A 27,662-nucleotide genomic window follows, 5' to 3' on the forward strand; every position below is an offset into this window, starting at 1 on the left:
TTAATCAGGGCAATGTGAAAGGCCAAGGGCTAATCACTTTATAACTAATATCTCATTTCAATCTTCACAAAAATAATACCTCAAAGTATTGCTCTCTATTTTATATGTGAAAAAAAGAGCAAACCGTAATTTGTTCAAAATCACAAAACTCTCAGGTTTCAGAACTGAGACTCAAATCAGTGTCTGTGACTTCAAAGCCAATGTTCTTCACTAATAAACTGAGTTATAATAAGTAAACCATTTGGTGTTATTATTTAGTATGATTGGTCAAAATGCCTACAGGCAAGCATCTATTTCTATGAACTCTTTGGAATATATATTTCTCCTATACTCACTTCTCCAGAACTTTTCAATAACTAAGAATGCTTATTAAAAGTTCCAGCCCTTTCCAAAGTAGTTAAATCTTCCTGGAATGAACTTATTCACTACCTGAAAAATAATGACACAGTTAGCACTCCACTCCCTTTGGTTTTTTTTTTTTTTTCTTTTTTCCCCCCCTTTGGTTTCTTCCCTAACCTACTTACATCCACTCCAGATAAAGCACTCCATGATCGACCTCCTGCTTGGCCTGCAGCTTAGCTTGCTGATAAACTTCTGAAGTTTCTGGTTCACAGAGACCAAGTTGTACAATATTAGGAAATGGCTGTCGTCCAAGAAGATGTCCATTTAAAGATAAAAATTCCTGGAAATTTTCACAGACTGCACAGTCCTATGAACAAACTGAAATCTCTTAGAAATATAACCAGAACCAAGATCTGACATTTTTCTGTTTCTGTGATTTTGTCACTTTAAAGGCTTAAACGAGATATTCTCTATGTGAGCTAAAATTAAATAGCCAGCCATTAGATAACAAATACATGGTAACCGTCTCCAAATTTTTAAACATAGTATAAAAATCTCTTTATCCAAGTGTTACTTTCTTAATACATTCTTGTATTAAGAAAAAACAAAAAACAAAACAACCCAGTTGGACACTTTATACTTTCTCAACTTTCAAACCTCAACCCCATCTATATTCCCAGGAGGCTAGGAAGCAAAATAATTAGAATCATCAAGAGTTAAAGTGAGGAAATTCTCTCTCTTTGTCCCTTTTATCCTGCTCATCCCCACTATTAAACCTAGAATTAAATGACAAAATGAGATGCCCTTTAAGAACTTATTTTTCCTACTAATTATACCTTTTCATCCAATATATGCCTGTATTCCACAAATTCATGAATCAGATGAGCAGGGCCCACGAGTTCAGTTTTTGCTTTAATCCAATCCAAGGAAAACATTAAAGCACAAAGTTCCTTTAAAAAAAAAAAAAAAGAGGAGGATACGGTTAAAGACATCAAAGAATTTTAACTATACCACCCTTATCCTTTTTTTTTTTTTTTTTTTTAATAAAGATGTTATTTGGGGCGCCTGGGTGGCTCAGTGGGTTAAGCCTCTGCCTTCAGCTCAGGTCATGATCCCAGGGTCCTGGGATCAAGCCCTGCACAGGGCTGGCTTTCTGCTCAGCAGGGCGCCTGCTTCCCTCCCCCGTCTCTGCCTGCCTCTCTGCCTACTTGTGATTTCTCTCTCTCTCTGTCAAATAAATAAACAAATCTTAAAAATAAATAAATTTTTTAAATTAAGATTTTATTTATATATATTAGAGACAGAGTAATCGAGAGAGAGAGAGAGAGCACAAGCCAGGGCGGGGGGGGGGGGGGGGGGGGAGTAGAGGGAGAAGCAGACTCCCAGGTGAGCAAGGAGCCCGACAGGGGGCTTGATCCCAGGACCCTGAGATCATGACCTGAGTCAAAGGCAGAAACTTAACTAACTGAGCTCCCCACTAACTGAGCTTACCATCCTTATCCTAACACTACCGAAAGAAACTTAGCAGATAACTATAATTCAAGGACAAAAAGGGAGCTATTTTAAAAGGAACCAAAGAAACATAAAATGGACCAAACACCTTAAATGAAAATAAATTTTACTGGATTAAAATGTAAATATAAAATTTTAAAAAAACTTAAAAAAATTCTAGAAGATACAGGCAAATATTTCTGTGACAGTAGGATGAAGGAAATGTTTATAAACATGACACCAAAGCAAAAGTACAAAAAAAAAAAAGAGCAAGAGAGATGTGCACTTAACTACATAAAAACTCAAAAACAGTTGAAAACAATATAAATAAAATTTGACAAAAAATAAAAGTATTTATTTACAACACATATGATAGATGAGGGCTTAATATTATTTATAGAAAATTCTAATAAAATAAGAGAAACACCTCAACAAAAAAAAAAAAAAATAGGTAAAAGCAATGGATAAGACTCAGTGCACACAGTAAGAGGTACAATTGGCCAAAAACCTCACCAGTAATCTAAATGAAACAAGAAAGATTCAGCATTCTTTAGTATCATATTTCTAGGAATGCCTGGGTGGCTCAGTCAGTTGAGCATTTGCCTTCAGCTCAGGTCATAATCCCAGGATCCTGGGATCAAGTCCAGCACCAGGCTCCTTGCTCAGCAGGGAGCCTGCTTCTTCCTCTGCTTGCCTCTCCCCCTGTGTGCTCTCTTTCTCTCTTTCTCTCTCTGACAAATAAGTAAATAAAATCTTTTTTTAAAAAATCAGATTTCTAACGACTAAAAGCAGTAATAAGAATATTAACTGGGGGCACCTGGGTGGCTCAGTGGGTTAAAGCCTCTGCCTTCGGCTCAGGTCATGGTCCCAGGGTCCTGGGATCGAGCCCCGCATCAGGCTCTCTGCTCAGTGGGGAGCCTACTTCCTCCTCATTCTCTGCCTGCCTCTCTGCCTACTTGTGATCTCTGTCTGTCAAATAAATAAAATCTTAAAAAAAAAAAGACTATTAGCTGGAGTCAGAGGAAATTAACATATACTGTTGATACTGTTGATAGTGATATACTGTTGATAGTGATATAACTCAGAGCACGATCCTGGAGGACAGTTTGGTAATCTGTATTAAAATTCTAACTGTAGTCATGATCCCAGGGTCCTGGGATCCAGCCCCACATCAGGCTCTCTGCTCAGCAGGGAGCCTGCTTCCCCTTCTCTCTCTGCCTGCCTCTCTGCCTACTTGTGATCTGTTTGTGAAATAAATAAATAAAATCTTAAAAAAAAAATTCTAACTGTATATACCATTTGACCTAGAAATTACACTATGTGTCCTAAGAAAATAATCAGACAAGTGTGCTTAAGCAATCTAACTTTCCATAAGCCAACTGATCAATATACAATGAAATAGTATGCAGCTTCAAAAAATTTTTCACTCTCTATAAACTGATGTAAAAAGATGACCATGAAATACAGTTAGATGGGGCGGGGGCGGGGGGGAGAAGAGATATAAGACTATTTCCATTATGATCCTATCTGGGGTTTAAAGAATAGGTACGTGGGGGTCCCTGGGTGACTCAGTTAAGTCAGTTAAGTCTCTGACTCTTGATTTCGGCTGAGGTCATGGATCTCAGGTTGTGGGATCAAGCCCTGCATTGGGTTCTGCACTGGGCATGGAGCCACCTTGGGATTCTCTCTCTCCCTCTGAGCCTCCCCCTGCTGACACACACACCCTCTCTCTCTAAAAAATTAAAATAAAAAAAAAAAAAAGAACAAGCATGTGTATCTGAGCAGCAAAACACTCTGGAAAACTATACACAAAAGCATTAGCAATAATGGTCATTTTCACCTTTTTAGTTTTTTTCCTACATTTTTCTAATGAAAAAAACCTTTAAAAATTAGAAATTATCTTTAAAAATCAGGAAAAAGGGCTTTTAAAAAAGCAAGAAGAAACTGAATTCCTGTCACATTATCATAGATATCAAGTTTTAAAAATATGCATTGACCCAACAATCCCACTTCAAAAAATTTTCAAAGGAAATAATGTAGGTGCAAAGACAAACAACCAAACAACATTGTTCATTACAGCATAATAAAGACAAAAAACTGAAAACAATTACAGCTTAAGTTAATTTGGCACAGATATTTACTGGAATACCTTCATTCCAACGTATAGATTTTCTTTTAAAATTTTATTTATTTATTTGACAGACAGAGATCACAAGTAGGCAGAGAAATAGGCAGAAAATGAGGAGGAAGTAGGCTCCCCGCTAAACAGAGAGCCCACTGCAGGGCTGGATCCCAGGACCCAGGGATCATGACCTAAGCGGAAGGCAGAGCCTTTAACCCACTGATTCACCCAGGCTCCCCAGATTTTTTTTTTAATAAAGATTTTATTTATTTGACATAGAGAGACTCAGCGAGAGAGGGAACACAAGCAGGGGAAGTGGGAGAGGGAGAAGCAGGCTTCCCACAGAGCGGGCTCTCTGGGATCCATACCCAAATCCATACCCTGGGATCATGACCTGAGCAGAAGGCAGCTGCCTGATGGCTGAGCCACCCAGGCACCCCCAATGTGTAGATTATTAAGCATGAACTATATTTTGCTAGATGAAATAAACAGAGTACAATAATACACCGTCTTTTCAACCAAATGGTAACATACCTAAGCATAGATAAATTACTTAAAGTACATATGGTTTTCAAAAATGTAAACATTTTGAATAGTTGGTAGTCCTGATTTCAAATATCATCTATGTGGTGGTGATTCCCAAATTTTATTTTTAGTCCATAAAAACTCCAGATTCATATATCCAACTACTACTCATTTTTTCCAGTCAGATGTCTTAATATGTATGAGACAGTATATTCAAAATTATTTCCCCCTAAAAAATACTCAGTCTGCCCACAGACACTCCAATCTCAGTTCAGGGGACTCCATTCTTTCTGTTGTGCAAGGCTGGAATGATCTTATAATAGACACAAAATCCATCACAAATCATGATGATTCTACATCATCACTTTCTCCTTCCATGCTGAGCACTTACTACTCCCAAGATAGTATATATTTACTCATTCACTAGTAGTATAAATTTACTTGTCTCCCCACAGAATGTAAGCTCAATGAGAGAAGTGACTTTGTGCCTATGGTATATGCTCACAATGAAGAATAATACACCAGCACCTAACAGGCACTCAATAAATACTTGCTGAATGAATGAATATAATTTCCCATTCTCCATTTCCTCTCAAAGCCTAAAAATACAAATCCATACTGCCCAAAAAGGAAAGCTATTGGTAAGTAGAGAATGAATTTTTAGGAGGTTCATGTACTATACTTACCAAGGTTATCTTTTTAAATCACTGTAGGTAAAAATTGTAACAAAAACAAAAATACTTACATAGGCTATAATCCTATTTTTACTAATAAAAAAAAACTCCAAACACAGGATGAAATATAAGTGAGATAAAAATAATAATTTGGGGGCACCTGGGTGGCTCAGTGGGTTAAGCCTCTGCCTTCAACTCAGGTCATGATCTTGGGGTCCTAGGATTGAGCCCTGCATCAAGCTCTCTGCTCAGCGAGGAGCCTGCTTCCCTCTCTCTCTGCCTGCCTTTCAGCCTACTTGTGATCTCTCTCTCTATCAAATAAATAAAATCTTAAGAAATAATAATAATTTTTACATTTTTATTTATTTATTTTTTTAGGGCACTTGAGTGGCTCAGTCAGTTAAGTATCTGCCTTTACCACAGACCATGATCTTGCAGTCCTGAGACTAAGTCCCATGTCCCAGGCACCGTGCTCTGCAGGGAGTCTGCTTCTCCCTCTGCTCCATTCCCACTCATTCTCTCTCTCTCTCTCACTCAAATAAATAAATAAATTTAAAAAATAATAATGATAATTTTTAAATGGGTCACCTTACTTTGTGCATATTGGCACTACCCATGTGATAGGCCAGAAAATTGTACCAATACATGCAGTCCTCCTGATCTGGTGAAAGAGTATGTGGCTGGTAATGTTTCTGGAACTGAGTGATTATTTTCCTATGTAGATTCTGAAACCCAAATGAAACATGTTAGAAGACAGAAACAATTTCATAACCTAAGCATCACAGTAACTACAGTGTACAAAGCTATTTAAAAATGTACAGAGAATCTACCCACAAAATACTTACTAATTACAAAAGGAAAAAATTAGTAGCTTTACAGTGGAGAAACTAGCAGGTACCACATTAGCCAAATGATCAACATTACCATCACTGACAAGAAGACACACCGATACCCTAATATGATGCCTTGAGGACACAATGACTTCTGTAGTTTACTTGCCAAAAACTTTAATCTCGTCATGAGAAACCATCAGATAAAATTACATTTAAATTTCATTTAAACTCAAATTTAATTGGTAATTTTTTTCAAAAGGTAATTAATGACATGAGAATGTTCAAGATTTGCTTATGAAAAGGCAAGATTCAAATTATGTATATCCTTGTAATCTCATTATTTTTTTCGAAGTCTTGTATGTCCTAAAAGACTGAAAGAAATACTCTTTATTTATTTTTTTATTATTTTATTATTTTAATATTTTATATATTTTAGATCTTTATATATTAATGTTTATTATATTTTTATTAAACTCATTTAAACTCAAATTTAAACCCAAACTAAGGGACATTATACAAAATAACTGGCTAGTACTCTTCAAAAGTGATCATGAAAGATAAGAAAAGCAAAGAATTTTCACAGATTTAAGGAAACATGACAATTACATGCAATATGGGATTTTGATCTGAACCACAAAAAGGACATTAGAGGGAAAGCTAGCAAAATCTAAAAAAAATTTGTGGGTTAGTTAACAGTATTCTATTATTGTTCATTTTCTGGTTTTGATAACCATATTACAGTTATGTAAGATGTAAACAATGGGCTAAGTTAGATCAAGGTACATGTATAAAACTCTCTATGCTGTTTTGCAACTTTTCTATAAGCCTAAAATTATTTCAAAATAAAAACATTTTAAAAGCATACAGAGATGCAAGTACCTGAAGCTGGTTGCGATTCTTCTCTATAAGGAAATCTACTTGAAGATCATGTAAATAATAACAAAATGATTTTCCATTCCGATCACAAAATAAGAGAGACTTATTAACAAACTCCTGCAGTATGTCTTCAACTTCTTCAGTTTCCATGTCCCAGAGAATACATAACACCTAGAAATCATTGTAAGCATTTAATATACCACAAAACTATAATGACCAGGATTGCAGATAAGGTGTTAACATACACACACACACACACACACGCACATGCACGTGTGCACATACAAAAATCATATCTTAAAGCCCAGAAAAACTGTATCTCCATTTCATAAGAAGAAGCTCAACTATTCATCAAGATAGAAAAGAGAAGGGGCACCTGGGTGGCTCAGTGGGTTAAAGCCTCTGCCTTCGGCTCAGGCCCTGGATCGAGCCCTGCATGGGGCTGTCTGCTCAGCAGAGAGCCTGTTTCCTTCCTCTCTCTCTGCCTGCCTCTCTGCCTACCTGTGATCTCTGTCTGTCAAATCAATAAATAAAATCTTTAAAAACAAAAAAAAAGATAGAAAAGAGAAGAAGTCAGATGCTTCTCCAGCCTCACTAGAACTGAGATTAGGATATAATCTGAGTTCAACAGCAAACCCATGACAGAGATTAAGGGCAGTGGGATTACATTCTGTGACACGGGTCTTAACCTTTCTTTCTTTTTTTTTTTAAAGATTTTATTTATTTATTTGACAGAGAGAGATCACAAGTAGGCAGAGAGGGAGGCAGAGGGAGTAAGGGAAGCAGGCTCCCTGCTGAACAGAGTGCCCAAAGGGGGGCTCGATCCCAGGACCCTGAAATCAGGACCTGAGCCAAAGGCAGAGGCTTAACCCACTGAGCCACCCAGGCGCCCTGGGTCTTAACCTTTCAATATCATCTGTAACAACATCCTTGATAATATATCAAAAGTGACATGCCATAAATATCCAAGGACAAGGTTTCTCTGTCCTTCTATTACCTTTGTAGGCACCTTAACATCCTTCTGAAGGATGGAAAGATCTGTGTAATAATCTTTGATGTCCTCTCTGAGCATTTCAACACTTATAGACATGGCTTCATCCAGAGCCTCATAATCATAAGATGAAGATTTCCTTATTCTCTTAAATTGCTTATTCTGAAGTTGCCTGAGGTAGTAATCCCAACGGTTAGGAAAATCACGTAAAAGTGCACCAATTAAAGACACTACAAGAGGAGAACCTAAAAACAGAACAAAACAAAACAGCAAAGTACTGTAATAATACCGTCTCATTTTAAAATTACCACTAAGAATCACTTTATTCTTAAAAAAAAAAACAATTTCTGCTGCAAGTTATCCAAAGCCTTAAAATATGTGTAACACTTAGATTCACTTTAGATATTTCTTCTAAGGAAGTCATTAGAAATAAGAAATACTTCCTATAAGGATATTCATCACAGCATTATTTAAAATAGAAAAATCTTAAACAATAACAGAAATGATTGAATAAATTGAAGTTACCACAATATTATGCCATTGGTAATTTTTTTCAAAAGGTAATTAATGACATGAGAATGTTCAAGATTTGCTTATGAAAAGGCAAGATTCAAATTATGTATATCCTTGTAATCTCATTATTTTTTTCGAAGTCTTGTATGTCCTAAAAGACTGAAAGAAATACTCTTTATTTATTTTTTTATTATTTTATTATTTTAATATTTTATATATTTTAGATCTTTATATATTAATGTTTATTATATTTTTATTATTAATTAATATTATATATTGTTATTTAAATATTTATTTATTCAACAGATAATACTGTCCGTCAAATAAATAAATAAAATCTTTTCAAAAAAAAGAAAGAAAGATATACTCTCAAGAGGCTAATAATAACCAAATGATGGGTAATTTCTTTTTATTGCTTCACACATTTTTTAAATGTTTCAAAATGGACACGCATCATCTTTATAAAGAATACAAATAACATGTTCTTTCCTAACATATTTCTTAAGTCCGTTAACTCAATTGGAATGCCTGGGTGGCTCAGCAGGTCAAGCATCTGATTCTTGGTTTCTGCTAAGATCTCGATCTTAGGGTCTTGAGACCAAGCCTTGGGCATGGCTCCCCACTGAGTGGGAGGTCTGCTTCCCTTCTACCTCTGCCTTTGCCCCCACCCCTTTGTGGGCATAATACACTATCTCTCCCAAACGAATCTTTTTTAAAAAAAGGCAATTAGCTCAAAACCAAACAGCTATTCAATGGCAAAAAGAAACAACAAGGTCTACTTCAGTATTAACAAGAGTGGAGGAATACAAGTAAAGAGCTGACAGATGTGACTCTATAAAATTTTTAATTTCTGTATGTCAAATAAATATTACAACTGAAATCAAAAAGCAGACAAAAAACTAGGAGGAAATATTTGCAAAAATATGGCAAAGAGCTAATAGCTTCAATAGTTAGAATGCCTAAAAATCAATTAAAAATATTGCTATCACAAAGAAAAATTCAATCAAGGGTAATTTCTTAAAATGCAAATACTCAATAAACCAGTAAAAAGTTTAACTTCACTAATAAAAAATGCAAATTAACAGGACAACACCAGTTTTCACCTACAAAATTAGATATTATTTTTATAAAATCCCAACCAAAAACACATAAAACTCTGATTCTCACTATATTTTTTATTCTTTGGCAGAAGTAATCCATCTTCATCTAATTTGTCCCATTAACATATTATGGTTGTTCATTAAATATTATTTTAATGAATAAATGAATACCAAAATATTATTATGTATGTAGGGTATCAGAGTAGAACCTAAAATACTAAATATCCTAGTAAAGCTTCTGGATATTCATGTACTAAACTATCATATTCACTAGCTTACTTTACAAAAAGGAAAATTAATACCTATAATTCCCTCATACACAAAATAACCTACCTTTACATTCCTTTATAATACTATGAGCTTGTTCTGGCAAATCTGCTTTCTTCATATTAACAAAAAGGGATAAAATTTCAAGTCCTTTTTCTTTTCCTAAGCCACTCTCCACAGAAACTACATATTTAGGACCTGCAACAAAATCATAAAATATAGTAAGTAATTTGGTTTGAATATATTTAAATATAATTGAATTAAACCATGAAGTAAAAAGTAAATTAATCCTCACCCATTACTGAATCTGTAACGCTCTTGTCCCTGGTTGTAAGAAGAATTTGACACTGGTTGTCAAAAGCTTTTAATACCCAAGGATCCCAAATATCATCCAAGATCAACAGAGACCTAATTAAAAAAAACTGTATTTAATGACTAATGACATTACTTTAAGCCTCTTTTTTAAAAAGTATAATGCCACCAAAGCCTTAAAATTTACAAAATAAAGATGTCTATTTCATGGCTCTTCCACTTTTCTTTGCTATATTCCTTTCACAATATACTGAACCAAATATGGAAAAAAAAGTTAGAGACCTTCCTCTTTTCCCATCCCAAAACAATGAATGCATTTTTTATTTTATTTTATTTTATTTTATTTGACAGAGAGAGACACAGCGAGAGAGGGAACACAAGCAGAAGAAGTGGAAGAGGGAAAAGCAGGCCTCCCACCGAGTAGAGAGCCCAGTGCTGGGCTCGCTCCCTGGACCCTTGGATCATGACCTGGGCTGAAGGCAGATGCTTAACGACTGAGCCACCCAGGTGCCCCAATGAATGCATTTTAAAGTTAGGGAACCTATAAAAAGTGAACTGTGTGTATCATGTAGGTATTAAAAATTGGTTGCCAAGTGCCTTAAAAGAAGTATCCAAGTAATGCGATTTTTCCAATTCAGTCTAATTCAGTCTTAAAGCCACTAAAACTAAATAAGAACTGGGCTCAGGTTAGCATTAGAATCAATCATATAACAGTAACGATATTTGACCATCTTTTACCCATAAAACTAGTATTTTCATATATTCCAACCAGATACAATGCACTAGCAAGAATATTACCCTTCATTTGATACACTAACATGGTTTTTTTCCCATCCATAAATCACTTTGTTTACTCCTAATGACAAAAAAAAAAAAAACTCTTTGCGAATTCTTGGTTTCTCCAAAAAGTTTTTTGAACTCAGCAGAACAGATGGAGAAAAAAATACAACTAATACAACTAAAAGCTGATAGCATAATTATACACTAGCATTTTTATCCTAATGGCACACTACTTCTGTGCACTACAAAAAAAGATTCTGGGTACACATACAGCCTAGAAAATTGCAAAAGTACAAACCAAATGGTGCAGAGAGAGAAACAAAAAGAATGACTTTATATGCCATGCTTTGATACATCTGATAGCATTTAAAATATTTTCCTAAGTAGAAATCACTTTTATTTTCACAGAGAAGGAACGTGGGACTAGTAAAAAGTTACTGCAAAAGAAAAAAGGTAATATTTAGTGGACTTGAGGCTCCTGGAGGGTTCAGTTGGTTAAGCATCTGACTCTCGATTTCAGCTCAGGTCATGATCTCAGGTTCATGAGATCAAGCACCATGTAGGGCTCCATGCTGGGTACGGAGACTGCTTGAGTTGTTTTCCCTCTCGCTCCTTCCCCACCTCTAATGAAAAAAAAAAAAAAAAAAGCAAAACATAGTACTCTCAATGCCATTTCCTCCAGGAAAATCAACACCAGTGGCTACCAAGGGGAGGGAGCAATAACAGAGGGAAGAGAAAGAAGCCAGAGGGAAAGGAGCTTGTCCTCTGTAGAATCACCTAAGAGGCTTTTCTCAAATTACTACCCTCACCCAGTATTCTGATATTAATCCCCTTACCAATTTAAGAATCACTGCCATACTCAGCCACTGCTACATATGAAAGTGTACTGCATCATCAGCTGCAGAGAGGCCATTTAAAAAAAGTTTAGAGCCATTACCTAATTCTCACCCAATTTATTGCTGAACTATCAAGGAAGGCTTTATTCATTCTTGCACTTGCAGCACTTGACCCAGAACCTGGCACAACACTCATGTTGGTTAAATGAATCAATGAAAGAATGGCTGTTAGATCAGGGAAATCGAATTGTTGACTGAATCCCAGTTGATTAACTACTGATGGTTACACTGTTAACACAAGCACCAACTAAGCTACTGTCTCCCTTCTGGCTAATGAAAACTGAAATAGTTGATAACAACGCCTGGCAGATAGTCATAATATTTATTGAATGTACGAAAATAAAACAAATTCTTGAAGTTCACAGAAGTACAAGAGTTACATACATACATACATACACATACATACACACACACTCTCACACACACACACACACACAAACACATATATATATATATATATATATATATATATATATATATATATATATCCCAAAACTAAGACAACACAACAGAAGGGTCCCATTAAATAAATAAACCTTTTACCAGGTGCCTACATTTAGTCTGTCTCTTATTCAGTGTTATCCATTAGAAATAACAGATTCAAGGTAAGAAACTTGCATTTTATAGCAAAGACCTCTCACAAACTCACCTATTTAGGGAAATACTTCTTGAGCATCTCAGTGGTATATAAGAGACAACATAGTAAGTAGGATACAAAGAAAAGTAACAATTTCAGGCCAGTGGCAACCATTTTTAAATATAAGACAACAGCAGAAAAGCAATGCTTTATTCCTAGATCTCTACTAAACAGCAAAAAAAGATATGATGTCCTCAAAATATCAGTAGTTAAATCTCATTGGGACTTCATGCACCAACTAAATGGACTATCTGTACCTTGGGTGTTTGCGCAGCATGAGAATGCGAAGACGGTCTTTAGCCTCTTCAATATTGAGCGGAAGCCTCTGAGAGAAACTCTCATCTTGATCCAACCGTGTGCAAAGGTTCTGCAATTTCATCAGAAGTCCAGACTTGTCCTGTTTCCCAACTGAAACCCAGTGTACACCCCCTGGGAAACAACCTAGTAAAGAAAATAATAATAAACTTAAGGCCTCCTTTGGAAGATTTTAATGATAAGTAGCAGATTTGTTCTAATTTTCAATCTCATCCTATCTTCATTTTCTCTTGATTGAGGGTATAAATTTTGCTTGTAGAGTATTGTTGAGCTTTACAACCTGAATCTAAGAAAAGTTGAAGATACGAAGAAAATGAAGTTTGAAGTAAATCTGCTATTTATCAGTTAAAATCTTAACAAACAAAAATTTACAGTCTTAATCCTAGGTCATCAATGATCACTGTACAACATAGTTTCTCAACCTTAGTACTCTTGACATTATAAGCTAGATAATTCTTTTTTTTAAAGATTTATTTATTTGACAGAGAGAGATATCACAAGCAGGCAGAAAGGCAGGCGGGGGCTGGGGGAAGCAAGCTCCCCACTGAGCAGACAGGCCAATGCCAGCCCAGGACCCTGAGAGATCATAACCTGAGCGGAAGGCAGAGGCTCAATCCATTGAGCCACCCAGGTGCCCCTAAGCCAGGTAATTCTTTATTGTAAGGAACTTTCATACACACTGCAGGATGTTTAACAGTCTCCCTGGCTTCTACCCACCAGATGCTAATAGCATTCCCCCACCCTGGTTATGACAACCAAAGATATCTTCAAACACTTTCAAATGTCCCTTTCAGGTCAAAATCACCTCTGACTGAGAACCACTGATATCCAGGAACACATAACATAGTCATTAGGGTTCTCATACAGAAACTTAAATTAAGAAGTTAGTTTCAAGTCTGGCTCTACTGGTTACCAGCTATGCAATCTTTAGCAAATCACTCAGCCTCACTTTTATTAATTATACTGGAATAAGATTGTTTACCTTACCTTATTTCAGAGTTACTGTGAGAAATTAATCATACACGTGAATTTGCTAAGTTAACTGCAAGGCGTTAAAACACACAGGATTATTAGTGATATGGATCTGAGAGCACCTTGCAAACATTAAGCTCTGAACTAGTAGATACCATATAAGAATGGACATTATTATTATTATTGCTACTATCAACCGTTATCATCATTATCATTGTTAATTAAGTCACAGTATATCATAAAGTACATATTTTTACTTACATAGGTATCAGGAGCCAAAAACCTTAAGCCTTCATAGACTATACTTAATCTATAAGACAGTTCCCCACATAAATACAAAAAAATGCTAGAGGGGCTCCTATGTGTAAAATTTGGTGAGCAGTAGCATTATTAGAACATATCAGTATAATTAACCATCAAGATATATGTTATGTGGGGTGCCTGGGTGGCTCAGTGGGTTAAAGCCTCTGCCTTTGGCTCAGATCATGATCCCAGGGTCCGAGGATCAAGCCCCACATCACGTTCTCTGCTCAGCAAGGGGCCTCCTTCCCCCTCCCCTCTGCCTCCTTCTCTGCCTACTTGTGATCTCTGTCAAATAAAAAAGTAAAATCTTAAAAAAAAAAAAAAAAAGATTTATGTTATGTGACTGTAAATAATATAAGAAAAAGCAAAAAATAGGGGCGCCTGGGTGGCTCAGTGGGTTAAAGTCTCTGCCTTCAGCTCAGGTCATGATCCCAGGGTCCTGGGATCAAGCCCCACATCAGGCTCTCTGCTCAGCAGGGAGCCTGCTTCCTCCTCTCTCTCTGCCTGCCTCTCTGCCTACTTGTGATCTCTGTCAAATAAATAAACAAATCTTAAAAAAAAAGAAAACGAAAAAAGCAAAAAATAAATGAGTTATATCAGAGGAAAACTTATTTATTGGTATTCACAAATAATTACAAAAATCACTATTTTAAAAGTTTAATCATCTAGATTTATATATATGCAAAGATCTATTTATGATATATTTATTGAGCACTATTCTAAGAGTTCTACATAATAACCTATATTTAATCTACATATTAAACTATCAAGCAGACACTATTATTTTAAGCAGGCTCCACACCCAGCAGGGAGTCCAAGGAGGGCTCAAACTCATAACCCTGAGACCAAGACCTGATCTGAGATCAAGAGACAAATAACCAGGGCGCCTGGGTGGCTCAGTGGATTAAGCCACTGCCTTCGGCTCCAGGTCATGATCTCAGGGTCCTGGGATCGAGTCCCACATCGGGCTCTCTGCTCAGCAGGGAGCCTGCTTCCCTCTCTCTCTGCCTACTTGTGATCTCTGTCTGTCAAATAAATAAATAAAATCTTTAAAAAAAAAAGAGAGAGACAAATAACCAACCAAGCCACGCAGGCATCCAATAAGCAGAGACTATTATTATCCCAGTTTTACAGAGGAAACTGAGGTATAGGAAGCCTGAGTAATTTGCCTAAGGTTACACAGATAATAAAGCAGAGGTGGGATTCAAACCTCCAGAACCCATGCTCAACTTATGAACTATTCTGCCTCCTCAAGGATATTAACTGCAGCATTGTTTGCAACAAAAAAAGGTGGAAACAACTGCAATGTCCATCTTAACCAACTCTTTCCAAGCCTGAGGCAGGCCCAACTAAGGAAGGAAAAAACCTTATATGTAAATGAGGTTTGGAATGTTAAACGATACTTGACATTTTAATTATTGAAATTAGACTGCCGGAATGCAAACTGGTACAGTCACTGGAAAGCAGTACGGAGAGTCCTTAAAAGTTAAAAACAGAACTACCCTGGGGTGCCTAGAAGGCTCTACTGGTTAAGTGTCTGCCTTATGATCCTGGGTCATGATCCTGGGGTACTTCCACATTGGCTCCCTGCTCAGTGGGTAGTCTGCTTCTCCTTCTCCCTCTGCCCCTACCCATCATTCATGCTCGCTCTCTCCCTCCCTCTCTAATAAATAAATAAAATCTTTAAAAAAAAGAAATAGAACTACTCCGTGATCCAGCGATGGCACTACTGGGTATTAACCCAAAGAATACAAAAACAGTGATTCAAAAGGATATATGCATGCCTATGTTTATAGCAGCATTATTTATAATAGCCAAGAAAAGGTTTAATGAATGAATAAAGAAGATGTGGTATATATACACAATGGAATATTTTGCCATAAAAAAGAATTAGATCTTATCATTCGCAATGACATGGAGTTAGTGAATACAATGGTTAGCAATGGACTTAGAGAATACAATGCTAACCAAAATAAATCAGAGAAAGATAAACACCACAAGATTTCACGCGTATGTGGAATTTAAGAAACAAAACAAATAACCAAAGGGGAAAAAAAGAGTGAGATGAACCAAGAAACTGACTCTTAACTATAGCAAACAAACTCTTGATTAGCAGAGGGGAGGGAGGGTTGGGGAATGAGTTAAAGAGGTAATGGGGATTAAGAAGTGCACCTGCCCTGGAGGATGTATGGAATTACTGAATTGCTATATTGTACACTTAAAACTAATATAACCCTGTAAAAAATAAAGTCACACAACAACAACAAAAAAAAGGTAAATGAAAAGATAAGAGTAGGGGTGCCTGGATGGTTCAGTCAGCTAAGCATCTGGTTTTGGCTCAGCTCATCATCTGAGTTCTGGGATTGAGCCCCACACTGGGCTCTCTGCTCAGCCGGAAGTCTGCTTCTCCCTCTCCCTCTGCTTTTGTTCATGTGCTCTTTTTCTTGTTCACTCTGTCTCTCAAATAAATAAAATCTTAAAAAAAAAAAAAAAGTACATGTACTTATTGCAATGGGCACCAGGTGATGTTCTGAATTGTTGAATAACTATATCACAGATCTGAAACTAATATAATATTATGTGTTACCTAACTCAAATTAAAATAAAAACATTAGGGGGGAAAAAAAGAAACTGGGGTGCCTGGTGGCTCAGACAGTTTAGCATCTGACTCTGGATTTCGGCTTGTGTCATGATCTCAGGGTTCTAGAATCAAGCCCCATGTCAGGCTCTCCACCCGGCAAGGAGTTGGCTTAAGATTCTCTCTCTCCCTGCCCCTTCCCGCATTTGCACACACACATGTGCATGCAGTCTCTCTCGCTCTCTAAAATAAATAAAATCTTTCCCTCCCATAATTAGATTGTTTTTAAAACTTGAGGTCGGGGCGCCGGGATGGCTCAGTGGGTTAAGCCTCTGCCTTCGGCTCAGGTCATGGTCCCAGGGTCCTGGGATCAAGCCCTCTATTGGGCTCTCTGCTGAGCAGGGAGCTTGCTTCCCCCTCTCTCTCTCTCTGCCTGCCTCTCCGCCTACTTGTGATCTCTGTCAGTTAAATAAATTTAAAAAAAAAACTTGAGGTGACCTGGGGACTCTGAACCTATATAAAGGCAGGAAAAGAATCAGTGCCAGGGAAGTGTTAAACAGGCTATAAGGGAAAAAAGTTTTTCCCAATTACACCCTACAAACCTCAATGCAAGGGTTATATATCCACTAACTAAACCTAGTAAAACTGCCAAGGTTTATGATTATGAATTTAAATTGGAACTCAGCTGGGTAATTTTCTCCAGCAAAGAGGAAGCAAGTAACTGTCCAGATGAAGCCATGGGAGTAAGTGAGTAACTGTCTGGATGGAGCAATGGGGACTAAGCAATTAGATTCTATCTCCTAGCAAAAAGAAGGAAGCAGAATTTACCCAAGTAAAGAGAAACTAAAGAACCAAGAACATGTACAAAGAAGCAACCAAATATTGGGTGATAAAAACCTAGGCCTGAGCCTAAAGAGGAGGCTAATGGGAAAAACAGTGAGGATATTATAAAATCAAGGGATAAGTCTTGATAGGTCCAAAAACTGTAGTAGTGAACTTGAGCCGAATAGGTGGAGGTGGGCAAAGAACACAACAGACTGCTTAACATTAAGATTTCAAATGTGGTATCATTTCTGGTATTGATAAGGACAAGGGTCCAGTATGTGATCAGGAAGTATATGGATAAGGAAAGCAAAGAAAATGATTACCGCAGATAAAGACATCAAGAAATCGAGAAGCCAGGGATGGGCTCCAAGATGGCAGAGGAGTAGGAGACCTAAATTTCCTCCAGTCCCAGGAATTCAGCTAGACAGTTATCAGACTATTCTGAACACTTGTGAACTCAACAGGAGACTGAAGAAAAGAATAGCAGCAACTCTATGAACAGAAAAACTGCTACTTTCTGGAAGGTTGGACATGCAGAGAAGTCAATCTAAGGCAATATACAGAAAGATAAACTGCTGGGGAGGGAGTCTCTGTCAGCTGGCTCCCAGCAAGTGATAGAGGAGCACAAAATCAGAAGTTTCAGAAGTCTGTTCCAGTGAGAGACGTCACTCCAGTGGCTACGCAGAGGCCACGTGCGGTGGGGGTGGGGGTGCCTCACTGGAACACTGTCAGGACTCTAGGGGTCACAGAAAGACTGAGGGTACCTGAGTACGGCAGAGCTCCCAGGTATCAGAGCAGGGAAGCCGACTGCAAAGACAGAGCCGAGGAGCAGGCTCTCAGTTCAGGTTGCCATAATCCGTGATTCCTGGCACAGTTGGACCACTGCTTTTCCGGCAGGGACCCTACAAGTGGCAGATCTGAGGGAGACTCCCCTTTCTCCCCAATGAGGAGCGGCATAGGAGTGCACCACAGGAATCTGCTGGGTTTGGAGACTCCAAACAGGGTCATGTGCCTCAGACAGAAATACTTGGTCATAGGCCAGGTGAGCATAGAATGCAACTAGAGACTAGGGAGACAGGGAGAGACTGACTGCTTTTCTCTGGGGATGCACCGAGGAGCAGGGCCCTGAGCTCTTGGCTTCCCCAGGGCCAGGGATTGGGAGGCCGCCATTTTCATTCTCACCCCCCAAAGCTGTACAGAAAGCTTTCAGGGAATGAAAGCTACCAAAAGCAAACCCAAGCAGATTACTTACCTGGCTCCTGGCAAGGGTGGTGCAATTCTACCTCAGGAGAAGACATGTCAGAATTATACTTCTTTCCTTTTTCAACCAACTTCTCATCAATCCCTTCTTAAAAATCTATTTTAATTATTATTTTACAGTCATACTCTATCCCTTCATTGCATTTACCCTTAATTTTTATATGCATATATTTTCCTTCTTTAAAATTTTGGGATGCAGATTCTTCTAACAGACCAAAATATACCCTAAATCTAGTGTATGGCTTTGTTGTATTCACCTGCCTGATCATATTCTTCCATTTTTTTTTTTAAATGTTTCTTTCTTTTTTCAACCAAGTTATCACTTCATCAATTCCTTTTTAAAAATCTTTTTTAATTTTCATTTTTACACCTAAAATCTAGTGTGTGGCTCTATTCTATTCACCAGCCTAATCACAGTCTTCTTTTTTTTCCCTCTGCCCTCACCCCCCACCCATTTCTTCTGATTTGTTTAGTGTATATTTTTCTGGGGTCATTTTTCTGTAGCACTTTGGTTTTTTGTTCATCTGTTCTTCTCCAGACAAAATGACAAAACAGAAAAAGTCACCTCAAAAAAAAAGAAAGGAGGCAGTACTGATTGCCAGAGGACTAATCAACATGGACATTAGTAAGATGTTGGAACTAGAGTTCAGAATGACGATTGTAAAGATACTAGCTGGATGTAAAAAAAAAAAGGCATAGAAAATATTAGAAAATCCCTTTCTAGAGAAATAAAATCTAACCAAATTGAAATTAAAAAGGCTATCAATGAAATGAGATATAGTCAAAAATGGAGACTCTAACTGACAGGATAATGATGCATAAGAGAGAATTAGTGATATAGAAGACCAAATGATAGAGAATAAAAAAGCTGAGAAAAAGAGAGATAAAACAACTATTGAATCATGAGGGGAGAATTAAAGAGGTAAGTGATACCATGAAGCAAAACAATATTAGAATAATTGGGATCCCAGAAGAAGAAGGGGGGAGCAGGTATATTGGAGCAAATTACAGCAGAGAATTTCCCTAATTTGGGAAAATAAACAGACATCAAAATCCAAGAGGCACAGAGAACTCCCCTCAAAATCAGTAAAAATATGCTAACACCCTGACATCTAACAGTAAAACTTTAAAATCTCAGCTCAGGACAAGAGGTCTCAAACCTACAATGGCATAAACATTACACTGCCAGTAGACCTATACACAGAGACCTGGAAGGCCAGAAAAAACAGTCATGATATATTCAGGGTACTAAAGGAGAAAAACATGTAGCGAAGAATATTATATTGAGCTAGGCTGTCACTGAAAACAGAAGGAGAGATAAACAGCTTCCAGAACAAATAGAAACCAAAGGAATTTGCAATTGCCAAACCAGTCCTACAAGAAATATTGAAAGGGGTCCTCTAAGCAAAGAGAGAGCCTAGAAGTAACACAGACCAAGAAGGAATAGAGACAATATATAGTAAGTCACCTAACAGGCAATTCAGTGGCACTAAATTCATATATTTCAATAATTACCCTGAAGGTAAATGGGATAAATGCCCCAAACAAAAGACACAGGGTATCAGAGTAGATTAAAAAAAAAAAACAAGACCCAACAATATGCTGTCACAAGAGACTCATTTTTTACCCAAACACACCTCCAGATTTAAAGTGAGGAGGTGGAAAAACCATTTACCATGCTAATGGACATCAAAAGAAAGCTGGGGTGACAATCTTTACATCAGAAAAATTAGATTTTAAACCAAAGACTATAATAAGATGAAGGAGGACACCATATTATACTTAAAGGATCTATCCAATAAGAAGATCTAGTAATTGTAAATATTTATGCCCCTAACATGGGAGCAGCCAACTATATAAGCCAATTAATAATAAAATCAAAGAAACACATTGACAATAAACAGTAATAGTAGGGGATTTTAACACGCCCCTCACTGAAAAGGACAGATCTTCTAAGCAAAAGGCCAACAAGGAAATAAAGGCTTTAAATGACACACTGGACCAGATGGACTTCACAGATAATTTCAGAACATCCATCCTAAAGCAACAGAATACACAGTCTTCTTTACAACACATAGAACATTTTCCAGAATACATCACATCCTGGGTCACAAATCAAGTGTCAACCAGTACCAAAAGACTGGAATCATTCCCTACATATTTTCGGACCACAATGAAACTAGAACTCAATCACATAAGCTGGAAAGAACTCAAATACATGGACACTAAAGAACATACTACTAAAGAATGAATGGGTCAACTGGGAAATTAAAGAAGAATTTTATTTTATTTTTTTTTAAGATTTTATTTATTTATTTGACAGACAGAGACCATAAGTAGGCAGAGAGGCAGGCAAAGAGAATAAGCAGGCTCCCTGACAAGCAAAGAGCCTGATGTGGGGCTCAATCCCAGGACCCTGGCATCATGACCTGAGCTGAAGGCAGAGGCTTTAACCCACTGAGCCACCCAGGCGCCCCAAGAAGAGTTTAAAAATTAATGAAAACAAATGAAAATAAAAACACAACTGTTCAAAACCTTTGGGATGCAGCAAAGGAGGTCCAAAAGAGAAAAGTATAAAGCAATACAAGCCTTCCTCAAGAGAAAAGAAAGGTCTCAAATACACAACCTAACCCTACACCTAAAGGAGCTGGAGAAAGAACAGCAAAGAAAGCCTAAACACAGCAGAAGAGAAATAATAAAGATCAGAACAGAAATCAAGGAAATAGAAACCAAAAGAACAGCAGAACAAATCAAGAAAACTAGGAGCTGGTTCTTTGAAAGAATTAATAAGATTGATAAACCCCTGACCAGACTTATCAAAAGGAAAAGAGAACAGACCAAAATTAATAAAATCATGAATAAAAGAGGACAGATCACAACACTAAAGAAATACAAACAATTATAAGAACATACTATGAGCAACCGTATGTCAACAAATCAGACAATCTGGAAGAAATGGATTCATTCCTAGAGACATATAAACTACCAAAACTGAACCAGGAAGAAGCGGAAAACTTGAACAGACCCATAACCAGCAACGAAATTGAAGTAGCAATCAAAGATCTCCCAATCAACAAGAGCCTAGGGCCAGATGGCTTCCCAGGGGAATTCTACCAAACATTTAAAGAATTAATACCTATTGTTCCAAAACTGTTCCAAAAAACAGAAATGGAAGGAAAACTTCCAAACTCATTTTATGAGGCCAGCATTACCCTGATCCCAAAATCAGACAAAGACCCCATGAAAAAGGAGAATTACAGACCAATATCCCTGATGAACATGGATATGAAAATTCACATCAAAATACTAGCCAATAGGATCCAACAGTACATTAAAAGGGTTATTCACCAGACCAACTGGAATTTATTCCCAGGCTGCAAGAGTGGTCCAACATCTGCAAATCAATCCATGTGATACATTAATCAAAGAAAGGACAAGGGCCATATGATCCTCTCAATAGATGCAAAAAAAGCATTTGACAAAGTACAGCATACTTTCTTGATTAAAACTCTTCAGAGTTTAGGGAAAAAAGGTACATACCTCAATATCATAAAAGCAATCTATGAAAAACCCACAGCAAATATCATTTGTAATGGGGAAAAACTGAGAGCTTTCCCCCTAAAGTCAGGAACACAGCAGGATGTCCACTATCACCACTGCTATTCAACATAGTACTGGAAGTCCTAGCTTCAGCAATCAGACAACAAAAAGAAATAAAAGGCATCTGAGGGCGCCTGGGTGGCTCAGTTGGTTAAGCGACTGCCTTCAGCTCAGGTCATGATTCTGGAGTCCCAAGATTGAATCCCACATCAGCCTCCCTGCTCGGTAGGGAGTCTGCTTCTCCCTCTGACCCTCACCCTGCTCGTGCTCTCTCTCTCATTTAAAAAAAAAAAAAAAAAAAGGCATCCGAATTGGCAAAGAAGTCAAACTCTCACTCTTTGCAGATGATAGGATAATTTATGTGGAAAACCCAAAGACTCTACCCCAAAACTGGCAGAATTCATAAAAGAATTCAGTAAAGTGTCAGGATATAAAATCAATGAACAGTGGCACCTGGGTGGATCAGTGGTTAAGCCTCTGCCTTCGGCTCAGGTCATGATCCCAGGGTCCTAGGATCGAGCCCCACCTCGGGCTCTCTGCTCGGCAGGGAGCCTGCTTCCCCCTCTCTCTCTGCCTGCCTCTCTGCCTGCTTGTGATCTCTCTCTCCCTCTGTCAAATAAATAAATAAAGTCCTTAAAAATTCTTAAAAAAAAAAAAAAATCAATGAACAGAAATCTGTTCTGTTGCATTTCTATACACCACGAAGACAGAAGAAAGAGAAATTAAGGACTCAATCCCATTTACAACTGCATTCAAAGCTTTAAGATACCGGGGCGCCTGGGTGGCTCAGTGGTTTAGGCCGCTGCCTTCGGCTCAGGTCATGATCTCAGGGTGCTGGGATCGAGTCCCGCATCGGGCTCTCTGCTCAGCGGGGAGCCTGCTTCCCTCTGTCTCTCTCTGTCTGCCTCTCCATCTACTTGTGATTTCTCTCTGTCAAATAAATAAATAAATAAAATCTTTAAAAAAAAAAAAAAAAAAAAAAAAAACTTTAAGATACCTAGGAATAAATCTAACCAAAGAGACAAAGAATCTGTACTCAGAAAACTACAGAATACTCATAAAGAAACTGAGGAACACACAAAGAAATGGAAAAATGTTTCATGCTTAAGGATTATAAAAAAAAATAGTGTGAAAATGTTTATGCTACTTAGAGTGATCTACACATTTAATGTAATCCCTACCAACATACCATCCACTTTTTTTCACAGAAATGGAAAAAATAATCCTAAAATTTGTATGGAACCAGGAAAGACTTGAAAAAGCCAAAGGAAAGTTGAAAAAGAAAAGCAAAGCTGGTGGCATCATAATTCCAGACTTCAAGCTCTATTACAAAGCTATAATCATCAAGACAGCATGGTACTGGCACAAAAACAGACACATAGATCAATGCAACAGAACACAGAGCCCAGAAATTGACACTCAACTCTATGGTCAACTAATCTTTCACACAGCAGGAAAGAATGTCCAATGGAAAAAAGTCTCTTCAACAAATGGTGTTGGGAAAATTGGACAGCCACATGCAGAAGAATGGAACTGGACCATTTCCTTACACCACACACAAAAATAGACTCAAAATGGATGAAAGACCTCAATGTGAGACAGGACTCCATCAAAATCCTTGAGGAGAATACGGGCAGCAACCTCTTTGACCTCAGCTGCAACAACTTCTTCCTAGGGAAATCACCAAAGGAAAGGGAAGCAAGGGCAAAAATGAACTATTGGGACTTCATCAAGATCAAAAGCTTTTGCACAGCAAAGGAAACAGTCAACAAAACCAAAAGACAACTGACAGAATGGGAGAAGACATTTGTAAATGATATATCAGATAAAGGGCTAGTATCCAAAATCTATAAAAAACTTACCAAACTCAACACCCAAGGAACAAATAATCCAATCAAGAAATGAGCAGAAGACATGAACAGACATTTCTGCAAAGAAGACATCCAGATGGCCAACAGACACATGAGAAAGTGCTCGACATCACCTGGCATCAGGGAAATACAAATCAAAATCACAATGAGACTCCACCTCATACAGTCGGAATGGCTAAAATTAACAGGTCAGGAAATGACAGATGCTGGTGAGGATGTGGAGAAAGGGGAAACCCTCCTACACTGTTGGTGGGAATGCAAGCTGGTGCAGCCACTCTGGAAAACAGTATGAAGAGTCCTCAGAAAGTTGGAAACAGCTTTTCTATGACCCAGCAATCTCACTACTGGGTATATACCCCAAAGAGACAAATGTAGTGATCTGAAGGGGCATATGCACCCCAATGTATACAGCAGCAATGTCCACAATAGCCAAACTATGGACAGAGCCTAGATGTCCATTGGCAGATGAATGGATAAAGATGTGGTGTATATATATAAAATGGAATATTATGCAGTCATCAAAAAATGAAAACTTGCCATTTCTGCAAATGACAAGTGACATGTCATTTGCAGAAATGACAGTGACATGGATACAACTAGAGGCTATTATGCTAAGCGAAATAAGTCAATCAGAGAAAAACAACTATCATATGATCTTGCTAATATGTGGAATTTAAGAAACAAGGCGGAGGACCATGAGGGAAGAGAGGAAAAAATGAAATAGGACAAAACCAGAGAGGAAAACAAGCTATAAGAGACTCTTAAGCTCAAGAAACAGAGGGTTGCTGGCGTGTAGGCGGCTGGGAGGGTTGCAGTGGCTGGGCTATGGACACTGGGGAAGGTATATGCTATGGTGAGCGCTGTGAATTGTGTAAGACTGCTGAATCACAGACCTTGTACCCCTGAAACAAATTATACATTATATGTTAATTTAAAAAAAGAAAGAAACTGAGAGGCCAAGGTTTTGGATGACTCATCCATATAAATATGAATATCTTACTATGAGTGTCCACATGAGAAGAACTTAAATTTATAACTACAAACTTCAATATCAATGAATGAGAGCAATACCATTAACTGGGAAAGATCAGAGAAATCAATCGCAAAGGACAGACTTTAGCTGGAGAAGGGAGTATTAACCGTCTAGATGAGGCAAGAGAAAAGCAAGGAGAACATCTACCCATTTCCTGGTCCTGAAATAGGTGAGATGTAAAGGAAAAAAAGTTGCCACACCCTGGAGAACAACTACAGAGAACAGGGTAGCCTCTAAGAACTGTCCAATTTCAGATAAGGAAAGGAGATAAATGATCCAAGAACAGACTGATAAGATAGGGGAGTTCCCTGATCACAGAGGAGGAAATCTAGGTTAGAAAGAAAAGCTTGGGAATGAGAGGAGGAAACCTAGATCAGAATCGACAATGTACTGAACACAAACTGCATGAGAATCTAAAAAAAAAAACAAATTCCCAGAAAACAGAGAACTCCGCAAGAACTAAGGTAAAGACAGTGCTATGAAGCATGGTTTGATTACCACTGAAAGCTTCTGAAAGCTCCATTAGACTTCCTTCTGTGTAAGTCAACATTTATGAAATAGTAAATCCCTGAAGTTTCCCTTAGTGTTGTATGTGTGCAGAGGTTTGTAAATGCACCAGAAAAAAGCTTGGAGAGGCGCCTGGGTGGCTCAGTCATTAAGCGTCTGCCTTCGGCTCAGGTCATGAACCCAGGGTTCTGGGATCGAGCCCCACATCAGGCTCCTTGCTCCGTGGGAGGCCTGCTTCTCCCTCTCCCACTCCCTCTGCTTGTGTTCCCTCTCTCGGTGTGTCTCTGTCAGATAAATAAATAAAATCTTAAAAAAAAAAACCTTGGAAAAATTACTCTAAACTGTTAACCATGATTATGTCTGCTGAAGGATTTAGAATTTAGGAAAAAAGGAAGAAAGCAGGTGCAAATAATGTTTACTTCTTTCTAAATGAAAATACTACATTTTGTAAAATTTTTCAAGATTTTATTTTTAGGTAATCTCTACACCCAATGTGGGGCTTGAAATTACAACCCCAAGTGTAGAAGTTGCATGGTCTAAAGACTGAGCCTACAAGGCTCCCCTCCTTTTGTGATATTTAAAACAAATTTTAAACTACCTGTTGCTCCTAAAGTTTTGGGTTTTTTAAACATGTCTATTCTATTTAAAATTTCTTAAAAATCAGGGCACATAGGTAACTCAGTTGGTTAAGTGTCCAAGTCGTGATCTCAGCTCAGGTCTTGATCTCAAAGTCCTGAGTTCAAGCCTTACATTGGGCTCCATGCTGGGCATGGAGATAGACAGACATATACAGACAGACAGATATCTTGCAAATCATCCCAGAGTTAAAGACAAGGGAAAGAAAGAACCTGATGTACCAAACTAGTAAATTCTTCAGATTTAAATTTATGTACCTATTACCTAGACCAAAGGTCTTTCTCTTAAAAACAAATACCATATGATTTCACTTAAATGTAGAATCTAAAAACATATAAGCAAAAAAAAAAAAAAAAAAAAGGCAGAAACAGACCCATAAATACAGAGAACAAACTGATGGTTGTTAAAATGTGGGGAATGAGGGGGAAGGGGCAAAATGGGCAATGGGGAGTGGGAAGTACAGACTTCTGGTTATGGAATGAGTAAGTCCAGGGGATGAAAGGTACAGCATAGGGAATATAGAGAATGGTACTATAATAATACTGCATGGTAACAGATGCTAGCTATAGTTGTGGAGTGTACAGCGTAACACAGCAGAGTTCTCAAATCACTTTGTTGTATACCTAAAACTAATGTAACATTGTATGTCAACTATAAGTCAACTAAAAACAAAATTAAAAAAAAATAAATAAAACACAGTATGTTCAAAAGCAAAAAAAAAAAGTCTTTTTCTCCTAAATTTAAAACTAAAAAATTAGGGCCTTAGAAACCTACGCAAGGAGTGCCTGGCTGGCTTCGTCAGTAGAGCATGTGACTCTTGATCTCAGGGTCTTGAGTTCAAGCCCCACTTTGGGGAATAGTTTACTTTAAATAAATAAATAAATAAATAAATAAAAAAGAAGGGGCACCTGGGTGGCTCAGTGGATTAAAGCCTCTGCCTTCAGCTCAGGTCATGATCCCAAGGTCCTGGGATCAAACCCCGCATCAGGTTCTCTGCTCAGCGGGGAGCCTGCTTCCCCCTCTCTCTCTGCCTGCCTCTCTGCCTACCTGTGATCTCTGTCAGATAAATAAATAAAATCTTTAAAAAGGGGGGGGGGGAGAAAAGAAAACTATGCAAGAAAAATAAAACACTGTTAGCTTTACAAAGAAAGATAGAGATCAAATGACCAACTGATTTGCAAATCTCCTACTGTCACAATATGATAGTTAAATGCTTAAGTATTAATTCCACATTTCAGAAAGAATGTAAACATCTTGACTATGGGCACAAGAGGGAGCAATTTAGCCTTGAATGAGGCTTATACCTGTAATTCATTCAAAGAAACTTATTCACAGAAAAACTGCCTTTAATCAGAGAAAAATTAACCCCATCTCAATTTCACATGTGACTTTTCCTAGTAGTA

At 37.7% G+C, this 27,662-nt stretch overlaps 1 protein-coding gene across 7 annotated transcripts in view; it reads right to left on the minus strand.

Annotated features, from left to right (window-relative positions):
- The window catches only part of APAF1 (apoptotic peptidase activating factor 1), a 91,861-nt gene that overhangs the window by 53,497 nt on the left and 10,702 nt on the right, over nt 1-27,662 (minus strand). For all 7 annotated transcript variants that reach the window (XM_082739228.1, XM_082739223.1, XM_082739227.1 and 4 more), the window contains exons 6-13: nt 12,617-12,800; nt 10,030-10,142; nt 9,801-9,932; nt 7,861-8,099; nt 6,867-7,034; nt 5,748-5,879; nt 1,179-1,292; nt 525-709 (exon numbers count right to left, since the gene is read on the minus strand). In XM_082739228.1, the coding sequence (XP_082595354.1) occupies nt 525-709; nt 1,179-1,292; nt 5,748-5,879; nt 6,867-7,034; nt 7,861-8,099; nt 9,801-9,932; nt 10,030-10,142; nt 12,617-12,800 (1,267 nt within the window). The remainder of the gene's footprint in view (nt 1-524; nt 710-1,178; nt 1,293-5,747; nt 5,880-6,866; nt 7,035-7,860; nt 8,100-9,800; nt 9,933-10,029; nt 10,143-12,616; nt 12,801-27,662) is intronic.

Source organism: Mustela nivalis (assembly GCF_964662115.1).
Source record: "Mustela nivalis genome assembly, chromosome: 7".
Lineage (NCBI taxonomy): Eukaryota > Metazoa > Chordata > Mammalia > Carnivora > Mustelidae > Mustela > Mustela nivalis.